This window comes from Lithobates pipiens, unplaced genomic scaffold, assembly GCF_037356315.1.
Source record: "Lithobates pipiens isolate NorthernLeopardFrog02 unplaced genomic scaffold, aLitPip1_a1.2 Scaffold_19, whole genome shotgun sequence".
Classification (NCBI taxonomy): domain Eukaryota; kingdom Metazoa; phylum Chordata; class Amphibia; order Anura; family Ranidae; genus Lithobates; species Lithobates pipiens.
In genome coordinates this window covers 467,994,133-468,013,310 of record NW_027507764.1, presented here as the reverse complement: position 1 = coordinate 468,013,310, position 19,178 = coordinate 467,994,133, and the positions used below count along the sequence as shown (strand labels likewise).

General features: G+C 38.9%; 1 protein-coding gene across 1 annotated transcript; it reads left to right on the top strand.

The window, feature by feature from the left end:
• The first annotated feature begins 2,382 nt into the window (after positions 1–2,382).
• PRDM14 (PR/SET domain 14) lies at positions 2,383–18,371 on the top strand. Its single transcript, XM_077492848.1, has 7 exons — positions 2,383–3,006; positions 3,624–3,671; positions 3,770–3,927; positions 4,927–5,197; positions 6,677–6,879; positions 10,806–10,907; positions 14,892–18,371. Exons 1-7 carry the CDS (start codon positions 2,406–2,408, stop codon positions 15,117–15,119), a joined length of 1,611 nt encoding a protein of 536 aa, XP_077348974.1. The 5' UTR covers positions 2,383–2,405; the 3' UTR covers positions 15,120–18,371.
• Positions 18,372–19,178: the final 807 nt, after the last annotated feature.

Genomic DNA, 19,178 nt, shown 5'->3' with positions numbered 1-19,178 from the left:
GTGGACTCTCCAGGGGCCACACTTAGAATGAAGCCTGATTGGCCAGTAGCTAGGTGGGTGGGAGGGGACAGATGCTGCTAGGATTGAGGATGGACTTCTGGTCCACTGTAGCCCCCTCTCATCTCCTCCCATCTTCTACTTTGACTTCCCTTTTAACCCATCTGCCTTGTTTTGCCTTCAAACACAAGCCAGAACCCACACAGCCAGCATTCTACTCACCACTATCCTCACCCCCCCTTATCCCAGACCTGGAGATGGCACAATTTCAGTGATAAGATGTGATTTAAACTCACTCAATACTAGGACTGAATTGGGATTTGAGGACTCCATTCCCTGTAAAGCTTCTTTGCAAATCTGGAGGATTTATAACACAGTAAGTACCACATACCTATAGATCTAAACTTTAGAAGAAGTTGTTCCAGCTCATCCTAAGTGTCCAGTGACCAGCAGAGCCCCCCAGCTCAGGGGTGTCAATGCTTTCTTTTTAATGTGGAGAGATGTGTTCATTATTTGTGACCTTTCCTCTGACCTCATGTTCTGCCATGTGTGTGTCACGACCCCGTTTTGTTTCTTGTATTAGCTGCCATTGATCAGGGCCATTAGATGAAATTCATGAAGGTTTCCTCCTCTGCTGTGCTTCACATTCTCTATTGATCATTAGAAAAAGGTTATTTTAAGCGGAAACACACAGACTGGTTAAGCCGGCTGTTTACAAATATTTGTCTGTATGGATTGGCTGTTTTTCCCTTCTCCTGATATTGTAAAAAAACAAAAAACAAATCAGATGTGAATTAGATCAAAAAATGTCTAAAATCTGTTTTTATAATGTAAAAACCAAAAAAACAAACTGCATCCTAATTCATAATGTGGTTTATATACTGTTGTTTTTATATTTTCTATATCATCAAGTAAATAGATGATTCGAGTTCCTAATTGGTAAGACATTAGTATTTTCTTTTTAGTGTTCATCTATGGTGTGTTTGAAATCTATTACACGGTAAAACTAACTTATGGCAATTCATCAGTAAACGTTCTGGCTTTCACAGTTCTGATTGTTTATAGATGAATGTGTAAGAAAAAAAAACTAACAAAAAAGGAAATGCACTAATGTAATTCGTTTTACAGTAGGTAACAGAAAAAAAATTGTATCTGATCTAAACTGCCAAAAATATAACTAGAATATAAACAGTATACACACATGAAATAGTATTTACTGTTTTGTGTCAATTTTGTATTGGTTTAAAAAATTGGAAGTCATTATGCATGTTAAATTCCATAAATAAATGTCAATTGTCCTCCCACTTCGATAATAGTCTGGGGTGTGTGTGTGTGGTTTTCTTATATTTTAATATTGTATATATATATAATATCTCCACGGACTTTACTTATATGTAGCTCAAAAATGGGAAATATATATATATATATATATATATATATATATATATATATATATATATATATATATATATTTCCCATTTTTGAGCTACATATAAGTAAAGTCCGTGGAGATAGATATATAGATAATGTAGTGATGAAGGGAAAATTTACCTGTCCTCCTAAGACAGGACATACATACTAGTGTGTGTGTGTGTGTGTGTATTTGTTTTTTTTTTCTTTTGTTGTTTTTGCAGGAACATATTTTAAATGGTTCTAAAGAGTCCCTTTTTGGAGTGTGTGTGTGTGTGTATGTATGTATATATATATATATATATATATATATATATATATATATATATATATATATATATATATATGTATGTATATGTATGTATGTATATATATAATTTCTCACCAGAGACCAAACTATCTCTGCTATTCGGGTTATCCATTGAGAGACCAGGTGAATTTCTGAGCAGAGAAAAAAAAAAACACGAAAATTACATCATTAACCCTAATTAGAAGAATGTCAGAGGAAAAGTTCTGACATATTACTGCTGTCAGAACCCCACACACTGCAATGTCAGTAATCTGGCGACCTCACAGCAAAGAGTTGTTGTTATTATTTATATAAATATATTTGTCTGTTGCACAATTTCTGCTTGTAATCGAATAATGTAAACTTTTCATATTTATTTTTTTCTTATGGTTTAACAACAAACTACAAAAAAAGCAACCGCCCCATAAAAGTAGTTGGTTCACCTTTTTATCTTGTGTGTTTTTTTTTTTTTTTTAAAGTGGGGCTACCTGCCTGTCCGTTTGGATTTTCAGTGTTATGTTATCAGAAAACGGCATAAAAATGTTCGGCTGTTTTAAAACCATCATTGGCAGTAAAGCAATGTGATTTTTGTATTTTTATTGACTCATTTTGTTTTGATTCAAACCTACAAATGTTGACAGTAATTTAGGCAGGAGGTTAAATGTTATTTTGTTACTTTTCAGGGAGGACCAGATCGGATTTTGGCAGAATGGCATTGTCTATACCCAACACCATGACCAACCATGTGGACAGAGGCTTTCCCATTGATAGGCTTCCTATAAGCCCCCCAACCATAGGCTCTTATTTCCCCTCTTTGTTTCCCCATGGTCACTACCTGGGTATCCTGGCAAACCCTCATGACATGTTTAATCCTCTAAAGTCCCTGGGCAGACTGGTCAACAAATCTTCACCATTAGGAGCCTTCAACTTCAGAGACCTTCCCCCTGTCTTCACCCAAAGCTCTCCTCAGAGCCAGAACATGTTCAGCTCTCTGCCCACTTCATACCCCATCTTCAGTAAAGTTCAGCCTGGACTGTGCAGTAAGGAGGACTCCCAGACTAATGGACAGGCAGAGGGACCCCGAAATCCCTCCACCCCCCTTGAGAGCCCCAGAGTCAACAACAAGAAATGTAAGGGGGTCTCTCTGAGTATGGCCAGTTTACAGAGTCCACCAAGCAGGACCTATCAGTTCACAGAAGATGATCTTCACACTGTGCTGTATGGGCACACCTGTGGCACCGAGACCAAACGTTCCCAACATAGCGCCACACATGCCATCTCTGGGCTGAGGATACCAGCCAGCTCTGCAGGTCAGTACCGCTCACTGAACGCAGGTGAACGCTCTCCCAATTCTACAGATTCCATTCTCCAATGTGAACTATATCTTCTGCATTAAAAACCTGACCATACACCTTACAATCTCCACCTAACTACCAGGGATGCAGGTTTGGATACATAATGAATTGTATTAGGTAGGATTTTACATGTCATAGTTTGAGGCAATTGTGCAATACAATTGGAAGGTGTATGACCAAGTATCTAACCCATTCTTCCTTTTAAAAAAAAAACATGACCGTTCTAATTATACTACGTCTGTTTTTTTTGGGGGTGGGGGGGGGGGGGGGGGAATATATTTTTATAAATGTAATTTTGTGTGTGTATATGATATATTTTTAGTGTATCCGACTGGAAACGGCCAACAATGACTATAATATAAATATTTTGGATTTACTTTAAGGGGCATTTAAAAGTTTATTTCTGTAAGAGTGTATATATATATATATATATATATATATATATATATATATATATATATATATATATATATATATATATAAAATTTTTTTTTTTTTTTTTTTTTTTTTTTTTTTTTTCTGCATCGTTCTTTTTTGTTTTAATAAAGTCCTTTTATTGTTGCATTGTGCAGGCTTGGACTCCCAGATATTGGACAGAGAAGCGCTACAACTTCCAGAAGGTAGATAAAAGTTCATATTATAATAACTGATCACCATCTGTCTATTTGGAGATCCCAGTGGTGACATTTCTTTATGAAATCTGTATTTTCTTTCTCAGGTGTGGTCATCATAAGGACCAAGTATGGAGATCTTCCCAAATCAGGGGTCTTCAGCACAAACCTCATCCCTAAAGGGCTGAAATTCGGTCCGTTTCAGGGGAAAGTGGTCAATACAAGTGAAATAAAAACCTATGATGATAACTCACTGATGTGGGAGGTGAGAATAACACCAATGTAATTAAAAACAAAACACAAAGTAAAGAAAAGTCATTAATATGATCTGTAATAACGTGATTCGTTGTGAGTTAAGAAAGCACTGTTCTAAACGCAAACAAATCTAACTAGAATATAAATACAGACAGTGAAATATTGTGTTGCCTGGATTGGTAGTTCTTATGAAGCTACATACTGGCCAGATGATAAAGGATGGAGGGGAAAAAAAATACCAAAGATTTCCAGACTTCAATATTTAAAAAATAAATGAAAATAAAACTAAAATGATCCTGAAATGAAATTTAAAAAAAAATATAAAAAAAAATGTAAATAGAAATTTTTAGCTACTAGTAAAACGAGAGAGAGAAAAAAGTTTTTGTGGTTGTTATATTTGCTGTTATTTATTATTTGATTATATTGTTATCGGTAATAAAAGGAATAAAAATGAGCACATTTAAGTAAATTGATACAATTGGGTACATTTCCCAAATTATGATTGGCATAGAATAGAGCTGTATGTCCGATTCTTGTTCAATATTTTTATTGAAAATGTTTCATCAATATAACAAAACAATGGAGTGCGTCCGATTCTTTTCATAGAATTGGTGGATATGTTAGTAAGTCATTGCAAAAGATGGGTGATGACGCTACAAAACTATTTCTAGTAAGGTAACCTCTAGTTAGTGGTATTAGTAGTAACCTAAATTATAACCATTAATAAATATACCTATTGCCAAGGATAAGAATAAACTAAAATGCAGAAACTGCAAATTAACGGTTAGCTCTTTAGTTGATAATTCATTGCCCTGAAATGGTAAGAGTTGTAGTCCATCGCTTCTGGCTTAGTTGCATATATAGAAAAGTCCATTTGTAATAAAATAATCGAATCTAAAAATAACCAAAATATGTTATAATATTGACTTCTGAGGTTATTTAGCTTTGGTTCAAATATTTCCAGTCTTCAGTAAGACGTAATAATTCGTTTTGGTTTTTCACTTGTCAGATTTTTGAAGACGGAAGACTCAGTCACTTCATAGACGGGAAGGGGGCATGTGGGCATTGGATGGCACTGGTGAACTGTGCCCGCTTCCCTGAGGAGCAGAACCTGATCGCAATGCAAAGTGAGGGGGAGATTTACTATGAGACTTGTAAGGAGATCCTGCCCAACCAAGAGCTGCTGGTCTGGTATGGCGATTGCTACCTCCAATTCCTGGGCATTCCTGTCAGTCTGAAGGGCACGGATGATGGCAGAGCCAGTTTCCAACACACAGAAGGTAAGCTCCCTCCCCAGGGGAAACCTCTATTCCAGGGAAATGGCGCATGCAGAGGCTGCAGTGTTCTGCTATTGATGAGGAGTACAGAAGTCTTTATTTAAACCTCTGTAGCTTTGGGAAATATAACGGTTAGCTGCTCAGTAAAGTCCATCCAAACAAGCCCGTGTAATTGTTATTGACAAGAGCAGAATCAGATCAGGATTATCTGCTAAGTAATTATCTTGCAATGATTTAAGCTAATAGTTATCGGAATATACAAGCCACTGTTATCCTTCAATTTATGGATTTACCTATGGGGTGTGCTTTGTCCTTTCAGAGCTCTTACCAGAATAAATACCTAATATAAATTAGCCTAACATAGGGGGGAGGAAAATGAAGCCAATCACTGCCTAAGGCTGACCATACACTAAACAATTTGATTGTACAATCCCCTTTTTAGCTCTAACATTTCTGTAGGGCAAGAGCCTGCCTGATTTGGTACTAAAATTGATTGCTCAAGTGTGCCTTATATGAGATAGTTTTGTTAGCTCCAAAGGGAACCATAGTGATTGTACAATTTAGATTGTATAGTGCATGTCCAGCCTTAAGCAAGGATAATGATTGCAATAATTTTGCTCTGCATATCTTAGATTTGCAATGTAGATTACCATATATTTGCTAATTACAAATGGTCCAGTGTAGATATAAATGCATAAATGATTCGCTGGCATGTGTTTTCCAAGTATCTGATCCTTTCCCAGTCCTGTGTTTTATGCCCAGTGTAGTAAAATGCAGAATGTTCTTACTATTGTCTCCACAGTGTGATATTGCACTGCACTTGCTATTATATTGTGGTGTTTACTGAGATCTTTAGACCACATTCACACTTTTGCATTGCGGAAATGCAGGCAGAAACTTGTTTCTGCGCATGTTCATTTCTCTGCAACCACGGCTACCAGATATGCGTTTTGTCGCACAACAAAACACTCAAAAAAATAAATAAATAATAAAAAAAAAAGCCCCACACCGCATATTACAAAAAATGCGCATGACTTTGCAAAAAAGGTGCAAGATCTACTTTGGTGCACATAGACAAGCTTATTTATGGGAATGGCCTGCCCTATGCTGTTGCATGGCAAACATGCACAAAGTGTGACCCCCCCCCCCCCCAAAAAAAAGTGCATGCCTCAATGGGGCCTTAGTGAAATGGGGGGGCTCTTGCATATGCCTAGGTCAGTGATGGCGACCCTTGGCACTCCAGATGTTTTGGAACTACATTTCCCATGATGCTCGTGCACTCTTCAGTGTAGTTGAGCATCATGGGAAATGTAGTTCCAAAACATCTGGGGTGCCAAGGTTCGCCATCACTGGCCTAGGCTATAAAAATGATTGCTAGTAATGAATTCCCCAGCAGTACCCCATTGGACACAGAGGAGGGTGTTGGGGTTACATTAAAGTGTTGCTCTGAATCATAAAATCTATTCTGATTTTGCCTTGCAGAGTCTGCAGAGGGATACAAGTGTGAGCGGTGCGGCAAAGTGTTTGCCTATAGATATTACCGTGACAAGCACCTGAAATACACCCGCTGTGTGGACCAGGGGGATAGAAAGTTTCCTTGCCATCTGTGTCAAAGGTCATTTGAGAAGAGGGACAGACTGAGGATTCACATTTTACATGTTCATGAGAAGCACAGACCGCACAAGGTAAGTTCAGCCTCCTATCACACTTTTGGCTGTATGTACTAATTATTGCCTATTTACTATACACCTGGATATGGAGCTGGGTTTTTTAGTTAATAAAGTCACAAGTACAGACAGTTCTTATAAAGAGGGTGCAAGGGGTGGTAAAAGGTTTGTTTTTATGACTGGGCTCAGTAGGCTTGAACTATAAAACGGTGATGGCCTTTCCTTTGAATAGTCATTGGCTAAATATTTTTCCCTTCCATAAATAATAAAGAGGGCATCTCATTAAAGCTCATTAACAAACTGTTAAACTATGCAAACCAGGTTAGGATCACTAATAAGAGAACTCTTTGTAAAAGAGGCGATCCTAGCAGAAGGGTGTTGCTTTGGGTGCCAAAGCTAGAGTGCCTATGGGCTCCTGTGATAGAAACCTGGCTCTGGATGTTAATGTCAGTGGATTATGGGTGTGTTTGTGTCAGAATCCTCCATTGCTGTCCAATGGACCATGGCTCTCAAAAGAATATCCACCATGGATTACACATTGGTGTTTACTTTTTATGGGTAAGTGGCTTTGGTGTCACAGAAGGTGGTATGCTCAGCGGTGATAATGTAGCAAGTGTTTTAAAAGCAATAATGAGGGCAAAATTGACAGCTTCCGTCATGGCAAAAGAGCTGGCTGGTACAATGGGGTCCCCCCCCCCCCACATGCATACATTGGAACCTCTACCATCAGGTTAGACCCTTTACAATCCAGCATCTAGTTGGGCGAATAGGTTGTTTGCTTCTTTCAGCATTTAAGCGGAGCAGAGTATATTCATGAAGCTGCGCTAACCTAAATAAAAATTCAATTTAATGAACCACAAAGGGAATTGGTAGTCCTTAAGATCAGTTCATTAAGGTAAAAAGTGAATGAGTATGTCCCTCTAATTCCTCATGATAGTGTAGTAGATACTTTGTACACCAGGACAAAAACTTGTACCTCCACCCCGTAAATTATGCGCTTATCAGACGGCAAGCTTAAAGTGGATGCAAACCTGATTCATAAAATTTGAGCTGGGCACATACATCTGTAGTGTTTTCTTATCTCTCTTCAAAGCACTGAGTCCTGTGTGTTTCTTCTGTTCCATAGCTCTGTTATCAGCCTGTTATCTTCCAATGAGTTCTCCGACACATGAGATGAAAGCAGCTTGAAATTTGTGTCGTGGGAGGTTGCTATAAATAGATTAGCATAGAGCTACTGGATACAGAGACTAACTCTGCACGTCTTTGCCAATGTGGAGAGGGGGTATGTGCCTTTCCTCCAATCAGCTGTCTTGGCTGTTTACTAAAGTCATGAAAATTCCCGCACGACAGAAAGAAAATTCGGAAGTGATCTCATGTGTTGTAAGGCATTTGCATTGCATTTTCGAACGATGGCTGTACTGATTAAACGAAAATCATACAATCTGGCATCGTATGAAAAGAAATTTCCATGCATGATAGAATAATATCGGATGAACTGTCCTGATTGGCCCTCGAAAGCTCTGTAAGCCCACGTACACACGGTCGGAGATTTTGGCAACCAAATCCGTCGGATTTTGCCCGTCGGATTTAGTCCGACGGATTGTGTCCGAAACTGTTGCATACACACGGTCGGGCCAAGTTGGCGAAAAATCCGATCTTTCAGAACGTGATGACGTAATTTTGTTACGATGGGACTACATTCAGGCTAGTAGCCAATAGCTTTGATGTAGGAATTTGATCTCAGCATGCGTGGCACTTGGTCCGATCAAAATGCTCTACACATGATCGGATTAGGTCAGTCCGGCCCAGTTGGTCGGGAAATATTGCCAACATGTTGGAAAATTTGGTCGGACGGAGATTCGGATGGAATCAGTCCGATGCATACCACACACAGTCGGATTATCTGACGACATGGTCCGATAAGACTCATTCCGACAGATTCTCTGACCGTGTGTAAAAGGGCTAAGAATGATCCGATTATTGTACGATCGCGTCAAAAGCTGTATTTTTCAGATATACATGTAAAACCTATGTAGTGAGATTTGTTTGATTCCTATGTATCATCTGAGGCTGTTCGCTTCACTTGGTATAGGAGAGTGCTTGCATCCACTTTAAGGAAGCTTGTGGCTAAGAATAAAAATAATTGGTTAAAAGCCAGCCGGCTTGCATAGACCACCCGTCTTTCCAGGATCGTAGCAATGTGGCGACGTCCTTCCGACACGTTTCGTCACAAGCTGCTGTCAGCCTGGGGCATGATCCCAGAAGGGCTAGTGGCCCATGTTCCCCAGAAAAGACAGAAATGGAGTGTGGGGGGGGGGGGGTGGGGGTGGATGGATGGATCCCATTGTCCCAGCCAGCTCTCTTGCTTCATTTGTCTGTGCCATGGCAGATCCAGTCAATTATGCCTTTTTATTATTGCTTTTAAAACACTTGCTACATTATCACCACTGAGCATAATTTATTTTTTATGGAGGTTAGCACAGCTCTATTTTGTCTTTGTATTTTCTGTGTGTATCTCACGGCAAAGCTGCTTTTGTATTACATATATCTAGCGCAGTATTTTTTCTTATTGTAAGATATTCATGAACGGAAGATTTCAGAATATGGTCCTTCACCACCTGGAGATGATCATCATCTTTTCTCTGTGGACCTTTTGCACTCTTAAATATATTTTTGGTAATTCGTTTGCATAAGACTCTCTATTCAGCCTTTTTTAAAGATGAGTTAATAATTGGCCTTTGGTGTGTGGGCTATTGTGATGACTCTGGTTGGTCTTTTACAGTGAAAGAGTTAAGCTAAGTCACGGGTGGCTGCCATTATCTCAGCAGGGTTTGGCTGCAGGCCCCATATTTAGACCTGAAAGGCTTGTAAACTGAAATAGATCCAGGTCTGGCTCAATGAGACACACTTTCATTTCACGGGCCAGCTTACATTATTTAACAGTTCAGTTGACTGAGAAGATTTTCTTGAGTGTTCTACACATATTTGGGGCTAATGCATTGTGTGTAATATTAGAGATGCGTCTAGGATCAATACAAGTTCTCTTCATTGTCATACACTAAACCATCAAGAATACTACTAGTACCTGGGAACCCATTTCATCACCACGAACCCCATCACCGGCAACTTTTCATTTAATGTAGTTGCATAGTTTGGTTGAAAAAAGGCACTAGTCCATCCACTTAAACCAATGGGGGGGGGGGGGTGTTTACAATCCTATAACCACAGTTGATCCAGAGGAAGGGAACAAAAAGCCAGTAAAGCATGATCCGATTTGTTCCAGCAAGGGAAAAATTCCTTCCTGATTCTGGACAACGTTGATTTCATAATGTGAACTTATAATGAGCGTCTCAATTTTCACTATGGCACTTCTGTAAGGGTTTATCATGTATGTAGATGGTGCGTATGTTCTAAAATCTATAACAGGTAGATTTCTATACTTAAACATTAACCCGGCAATTGATACTGCACATATGAGTCAGTGCCCCTTCACACTTTCAGGTAAAAATCTCAATTATTCTCATGCGGTTTGTTCACTTCTAGAACCTTGCATTAAGCGGGCCTATTCCAATAGATTGTAAAAAAAAATGCACAAATTGTTTGTATCATGCAGTGTAGATAAAAAAAAAAAAAAAAAAATGTAGTTTACACATTATTCTACTCCTTCTGTAAATCCGCTCCCCTTAGTTTTGGACCTTCTTCTCTTCCGCATGCATTGTCTAATAATACGTAATGTCAAAACACATTCACGTTGGAGACAAACACAGCTATTGAAAAACAATCATCCTCAATCAATGTTACTCTAGCCACAAGCGTCGACTCTCCATATGGTAACAAAGCCCTGGTCATATAGTGCTTTTAAGATCCTAAACTGGTAATCGTGATGACATCTGGGTCAAGTTCAATATTTGATAATTTTCTTGTATGTTTTGATCTGTTTTCAGTGCACAGTGTGTGGGAAAAGTTTCTCTCAGTCCTCCAGCCTGAACAAGCACATGAGAGTCCATTCCGGGGAGAGACCTTATAAATGTGTCTACTGCAACAAGGTACAGTTACTGGCAGCCTCCTTCATTGCCATTGTTCTCCATTCCTTCTATCTGTCAGAGGAAAATGACAAACTATTTACAGTATATTAAGGATTTGCAGTATTGTGTAGTATAGATATTCAGCGATGGAAACCATGATATAGGACGGGGTTTAGGCTAGATCTTTCTAATCCTATCATGTATATACTGGGGTTGATTTATGAACACTGGAGAGTGCAAAATCTGGTGCTGCTGTGCATGGTAGTCCATTAGCTTCTAACTTCAGCTTGTTCAATAAAGCGTTAACAAACAAATTGGAAGCTGATTGGTTTCCATGCAGAGCTGCATCAGATTTTAGTATATCAACCCCATTGAGGATAACTATATATATATATATATATATATATATATATATTTTTTTTTCAAAAACACTATGCTAAGGAAAGGTTTACAAATCTGTATTATGGTGAATCGCAATAAATGGTGTTGGGAGCCATAGGTCTGTGAGCCCCCAATTGTAAAGCTGACCACATGTTCTACAATCTGAATTTTACAAAGTCTGTTTGATTTATCAACAACTAAACTGTGTATTTCTTATCTGATTCTATCAAAATGTAATGGTTTCTTTAAGAAGACCCTTGCTACTTAGTAATTGAGCAGTCCATCAATCCAGAAGAGATTGACAGATTGTTCAATCAAATTGGAGGGTAATTTTATCAACATTTTGAAGTTTTTAGAGAAAAGGTGTGTTCACACTTGTTCCGTGCATGTAATTTAAGTAAAAATTCCAATATGAGATGCAGTTTAAAGAGGAACTAAAATTTCAATCAACAATAAACCTTTTTAATCCTCGTGCTGCTAGCACGGATGAACACCCGCCAAATATCCTGCAAATTCAGACGTTCCCTGAATGGGGACGAGCAGCCAAAGTTCTGCCCAAACTCATGCTCAGACTGAACTGTTCACCCAACACTACTCTACAAGCTTTGTCTTTTAAGGCCTCATTGGCTAAAATGTACATTTCTTTTATTACGTTCTTTGCTTTCTGGTTTCCACAATGATGATCATACATCTCAGGAGTATTCATCGGGGTTTTTATTTTATTTTTATTTTTACCTTTTTTTATTTTTTCTCATCGCTTCTCAGTTTAAGCATGCCTGAGCTAAGGGCAGATTGATTTCAGGAAATAAGCTACATGAATGATCTGCCCTTACTCAAGATGGCCGCGGCCAATAAACTGTGGTGGTTTTCAAAGTGATTTTTCAACAAAATAAAGCATGGAGACTTGGCTAGATGAGTGAGTTTACTTTGAATATTAAAAATTAATTGGCGTTTCTGGTGCTCAGATACAGTTTAGTTCCTCTTTAAATATTACAATGCTATATTTTTGTGTGTGTGTGTGTGTGTGTGCGTTTTTATGTTAAGGACCACTGACCCAAATGGGGAAAGCTCAAAAATACATTTATATAATTTTGAAATTCTGAATGTCTTCAATTTGTACAATAAAGAATAAGTGTATGCATGGTACCAGTAAGTGCAGGGCTGGTGCTACCACCAGGGTGCCTGGCCGCTGGTGTTCCTACCTTCTGGCTCTGCAGCATGTAACAAACGCTTCTGTAGGCAGCCACTCCTTAAGTCCGTAGTGTCAGAGGTGCAGTAGCGGTGGACTGTGTAAAGAGCACATGGCCTGGATTTGAGAGGGGGGGGGGGGGCCTGTAGGCTGCAATTGATGGGCACGGATGAGGCTGCATTGATGGGTCTAGAAAAGTGTTGCATGCAAAATGGTAGTAGCCATTAAAGTGGGGTATACATGGGCAGGGCAAAGGGGGTGGAGTCAGGGGAGGGGGGGGGGGGCGGCAAAATTGGGTTTTGTCTAGGGTGTCAAATCTTTGCACCAGCCCTGATTAAGTGAATATGTATATAAAACGCACAAATGGACATGGATTTAATACCATTGGGTACAAAATGCGGGGTTGATTTTTGATTTATGTATATGCAGTGACACACTGGGGTTGATTTACTAAAACTGGAGCATGCAAAATTTGGTACATCTGTACATGGAAACCAATCTGCTTCCAATTTTTTTTTTTTAAGCTTAATTTAACAAGCTGAAGTTAGCTGATTGGCTACCATGCACAGCCGCACCAGAATTTGCACTCTCCAGTTTTAGTAAATCAACCCCAGTGTGTAGCTTACATGTACATAAGTGGAAGGTCTCTAAAGTCTAAGAAGATCTGTAGTAAAAAATACAAAATTTCCTACAATCTTGTGTTCAGGAAAGCTATTCCCAGCATGTTTTCGTCTTCCAGGAAAGCCTAAATTTGCCAAATTACATGGGAATATTTGCAATGGCAAACAGTTAGACTCCACACTCAGTGTGGTTGCTTGACTAAAGGAGTAGGTTCTATTAACTTAGCTTTGTAAATAAGGTGCCACAATGTTTGCTTTGAATATCCAAATCATGTGCAAGAGAAATTTAAACAGGATTTTTGCTTGAATGTGATTGATTGAAGTGAACACAGCCTTACCTCTTTCACTTAAGCTAAGTGAACACTCTACAAAATGAACATGGTCTCTTCCTCTTGCTTTAGAACTACAACATGAGAACATTGTCCAGCATGCAATGGTGTTTATTTACCATTCTAAAATCTTTGGGAAAAGATGTTTCTTTTCAATGGTACACCAGATGATCCCGTATCTATGGCAAGCTTCGGTTATACAAGTCTTTTTCTGGAAAATGCTAATGATGGCTAGAAGCTATGTCGTTAAAATGCATATGCTCCAAGGTGAATCCAGAGTTTGTCCAGCCCCAGGCTATTGTGATTAAATGTTCTTGAAACTACCCATTATACACATAGCAAACCATACTGTTTACCACTATTCCTCCTCCATGGGTTTGACCAAACGGTGTGTCTGCTAATCTGCTATCCCCTCCCGTACACAATGCAGCATGCTTCCATACTCTTGTATGCTAATTACCCAGCACATCCATGATACTGATCTGATGGCCTACTAGATGAATTTATTTTTTTATTAATTGCATATCAGAGAAATATTGCTAGAGTAAGAGAACCTTTGCCTGAATCTAAACAGCAGTTATATTACCCTCCAATTAAAACACAATTTAAAGTGTATCTTAAAGCAGTATTAAACCAAAAAGCAAACCTTTTTAGATACATTTTTGGCTAGTGTATCAGGTTTTTATTGCTAAATCGGTCTAATCCACCCAAAATCATGCCTCACTCGCTTCTTAGGCTTGTTCACGTGTAAATCCAGCACAATTCACAGGTTAATTTTAAAGTGCGTAATTGTAAAGTGCAAGCCAAAAGTGCAAAAAGAGACCTGTATCCACTGGCATTTTGGGGCCTCAGTGGACTCCTTTTTCAAAGTAACAGACTCCTTTCACAAGGTGAGGACTCAGTGGACAGTGGATATATCTCTTTATGCACTTTCTGACTTTTTTTATACACTTTGTTGGCAATTTACAATTATTATCCATTTTAAAATGACCATCCCCGCCCCCTGTTTTTTTTTTTTTTTTTTTTTTTTTTTTTGTTTTACCCGTGTGGTCTTTCATGTTAACGAGGTTTTTATTGTTGCCTGTGTTACTACTGGAGAGGTTTATTTGTCCGGATGGCCACCGTCACAGGGACAGAAAGTGATAGAAAATCCAAAATATTGATTTGCCATCTGTACAGGATAGGCACAATTGTTCCTGGACACTGATCTAAGCAGGGATTTCTTTATTTTGGAGAGATTTCCTCTTCTGTTGTGTCTCCAAGACAGGAAGTGAAGGTAAATGATGCATGGGCAGCAAAAAAAATGTAAAAAAATTGATAATTAATTACTTTATCCAAAACTAAAAAACATTTTGGCTTTTAAATATGATTTATTAATTTCAGCAGGAGATCATCTTTTAAATAAAAGTCAGCAATTTCTGTATCGGCTTTTCCTTTCTATTTGGCTGCTTGAATTAATGCTCATGTGTTCTTCTTCCATTTTTAGGCATTTACAGCATCCAGTATCCTTCGCACTCATATCCGGCAACATTCGGGTGAAAAGCCTTTTAAGTGTAAACACTGCGGCAAAGCCTTTGCCTCTCATGCAGCCCATGACAGCCATGTGCGCCGCACTCACCTTAAAGATAAGGCGTACAGCTGTACATTGTGTGGACAGAACTTCATGGAAATGGAGGAGTTCCGATATCACATGCAGATCCACTCTGCTCTCTAACCAGCCCCTCCACCCATTGCTGCTACCTACCTACCTGTCTTGTCTTCTTAGCACTGTGCCAATTTTAGTTTATTCTAATTATTTATTTTTATTTCATTGCCAATAATTTATTTAACTTATTGAAACCATTATTTTATTAATGTTTTTTAATTTATGCATTGACAATGTACATATGTTATAAATATATTCAGAATTTACAAAGTTTCCAACTATATGCTTTAAGTGGAAAGAGGGCAGAAAATATGACATTCCTTTAGTAAGCTCGTTTATTTGAATATTGAAATGAAAAACTTTGTAAGATGCTGTAAATATACAGGTACTGCTTTTTTCTTTTCAAGTTTATTCCATTTGTAGGAATGATAAATATTTTAGAGACCTAAAAATATGACGACTGTAAAGGTACTTATAGCAGTGAGATATTTGCCTCCTAAGTCCTTACTATGACGGCCTATAAATATTGATAGGTGATTGACTTGCTAGTTTGGATTTTTGTGTTTCATCAACTGTCTCCTTCTGCATTCCTTGGTCCTCCGAAGTGTTCACTTCCTCTCCATGGATGCTCAGGCAATGTGAACCTGCATGTTCATGGAGCAGTCACTGTGAATATTTGGTGGTCAGATCTTCTCTCCATGCTTGATTTCCAGAGGGTCTACATCACACAGCCAGACCAGTAGTATATTCAAAGGGAAGAAGTCTGCAGTGCTATCCTCCCATGTTTCTCTTTCTCTCATGACAAGTTTTCTATAAAGAATATAATTACTAAAGGACAGTTCCTTTGACTATCTATGAATTCTAAAAGATGAATTTTGTGTTTTTAATGTAAATATATATTTTTGATCTATGGATGCCATTAGTTGCAAATCCTAATTAAGTGAACTGTCAAAAAAATAAAAAAATCATATTACATTTGCACTTGTCTGAAAAACATTACCTATTGTGAAAATCAGCTAACTTTTAAAATGGGGGGGGGGGGGAGAGGTATTTGGATCTGAAAAAATACAAAGTTTGACTACTTCTGATCACACCAGTATCTGAACATCGCGTTTGGGTCTTTGGGGCAGAATAATGAGATCCATTGTTCATTGAACATGAAAATCACAAGCTTGGGCTATGGACCTTCTCTGGGATTTTTTTTTTTTTTTCTTTTTTTTTTTTTCTGAGAATAGGTGCAGGAACTCTCCCCTTCCGAGTCACCCCTTGTCTCTGCCCATTTTAGAGGGAACCAAGCCAAGTATTATTTTTTTGGTACTAAATAGTTTGTATAGAAGTTGCTAATGAAAATTGGTAAATTAGGTCCCCTGCAGCTAGCCACAAAAGATCATCCAAGAACAATAGACCCCCTCCTAGCAATAATAGATCCCGCCCCACAAGAAAATACCCTAAGCAACAATGTAATGTATCTAATGTAGATCCATGCCAACAACATTAAATCCCTCCCAGCAACAATAGATCCATTCAACAATATACACCCCCCCCCCCCCCAAACCAAGAAAATGCCCTGAGCAGCCAGCATCAATAGACCCTTCCCTCAACTTCCCTATTAACAACTGACAACCTCAGCAACATAAAATCCCCCCCGAGCAACAGATTCCCATAGCAGCCAACCTCAATAGACCCTCCAGCACCCATTGGCATTGCAGACATTTTGCGCTGGAACTGTTTCTCCCCCCCCCCCCCCCACCCCCCACAGTCCCACTCAAAAAAGCCCTGGGCCTTCTTGACAATTCTTCTTGACAAAAGTTATTTGCTAGGTACTTGCATAGCGCCTTCAAATTACACAGCACTTTACTAATATATATTATTACATATGTACTATATTGTACATTCACATCAGTCCCTGCACGCAAGGAGTTTACAATCCAAGGTCCCTAACTTGTATTCATAAATACACATATTTGGGCCAATTTAGACAGGAGCCAATTAACCTACCAGCATGTCTTTGGAGTGTGGGAGGAAACCCACACAGGCAGAACATGTACACTCCAGGCAGGTAGTCACATAGTTGGGATTCGAAAAAGATGATTATAGTGCTGCCAAGTGGAGGTGCTAACCACTTGGCCACTGTGCTGCCCAGTTTATTTAGTAAAATAATAGTTCACTAGTTGTGCAAAGCTTTAGGAGTACCTCAAACCAAAGGCACATTTAACATTTGCTTGCTCAATGCTATCAGGCAGTCTACAGTGAGTATGGTTAGTCTTGTCAGATCTGGTGAGAATAACGATAGTTATATAATTTACAGAAGCCACACAAATATTAAGATGTTGACCAGTAATCTGGATTTTTTGGCACAGGAACAACCAAGGCTAAAAATGACTCTGCTAAAACGTTAGCTTAGGACATTTTTGGTAAACATGACTGTAGAGTGACTTTCTATTGACATCAGTTATGTCACAAAATTATAAACTTGTAGAAGTTGGATAGCTCTTGGTTTATTAAAGCAAACCATACATGACCCATTAAAAGCATTTCTGGGCAACAATGGTTATTATAACTTGTGGAAAAAGGGTATTAAAGCTTTCAAACTGTTTGCATGTTAAAACTCACTGGAAAATAAGGTTAGTGACATCTTACAGCGATGGTCAAACTTCTCAAGATCAGGGATTTGCTATAATCAAAGTTGTCCATTTATTCTGTTTCTGCTTGGACGAAACGTGTGGGACCAACTAGTGTGCTTAAAGCTGCTTGTACACAGATAGAACAGGGACACCAAATACTGTTCCTCCTTTGCTGCAGGCAGACCAGTTAGGGACCGATTGTGATGCCCAAACCTGACAAATATAGATGTTTTTAGTGTGGTTACTGAATATCTATATGATTCACTGAACAACTAAAGCAGCTGCTTGAGGGCCACCTAGATTTCCTGATGCAACCCTTATCGGAATCTCCCAAAGCTGAGAGGGTACCTACTGACTTTAAGCAATGGTGGTGCCTCATACATGGCATTATTTGCTGGGCATTTGGGTTTCCCTTCTTGGCTGATTACTCTGCCCCGTTAGCACTTCTCAGTGAAATGTGAATTCATTGTATATGCCTTCTAGCCCTTGTTTCCATGTTCTCAGAGATATTATAATTATGTCCTGTCGTTTTGTAAAAGCTTCAGCACTTTGATGTTCATTGATCTTCTGTCTTGAGATGTAATATTGGATATCGCTGTCTTTTTATTTTAATGTAATAAAAAGCCTGGATATTGTTTGTAAATGCAAAGATGCAGAGCGTATGACTTGTCATTAAATATAATGCTTTGAAGTTTAACCACACGTCTGGACTGCGTTTTTTTTTTTTTTTTTTTTTCTCCATTGCAATGAAAATTGAAAGCTGTACTTGTCCATTTAAATTTCAGTTCCACTAACATGTTTTGTGTGGAGATGTATGGTTTAGAATTATAGTGGTATCAAACCCCAAAAACAAACATTTTATTATATTGCAGCTAGGGATCGTCCCGATTGTAAGTTTTATTCACAGATATGGGGCACATGTGAGCGCTACGGAGTGCCCCATAATGCACTGTGAGATCGCAATGCATTGATGGCTGCTGATTGGCCAAAGCATGCAGGTCAGGTGCATACTTTGGCTAATCACAGCGTGCTCTGCTGTGAGAGCCATGATTGGCCAAATGCAGGGTGCTTTTAGCCAACCGTGGCCAAAGTCCACGCCCCGTACTATATATAAGCCTGTTTACACAGCGGCCATATATAGTGTTATAATAACATGGAGATTGAGAGAAAGCTAGCTGGAGGTAGGTAGGTTAGTGGCGTGCAGGCAGTTTAGTGTGTGTGTGTGTGTGTGTGTGTGTGTGTGTGTGTGTGTGTCAGTTTAAAAGAATAAATAAAAAATTTGGTGTGGCGTTCCCATAATCTATGCCAGCCTGAAGGGCCTGGTATGAACTGGGGGGGGGGGGGAAACCGACCCTCGCCAATTTTTATAGATTGTGTGTGGGGTGTGTTTTTTTATTATTCCCCCCCCCCCCCCCCCCCCCCCCCCCCCCATCTCTCTAAATTGCCAGGATCCAGCAATACATTACAGCAAGAGTTTAAATGACATATATATTTTTTTTCCTTT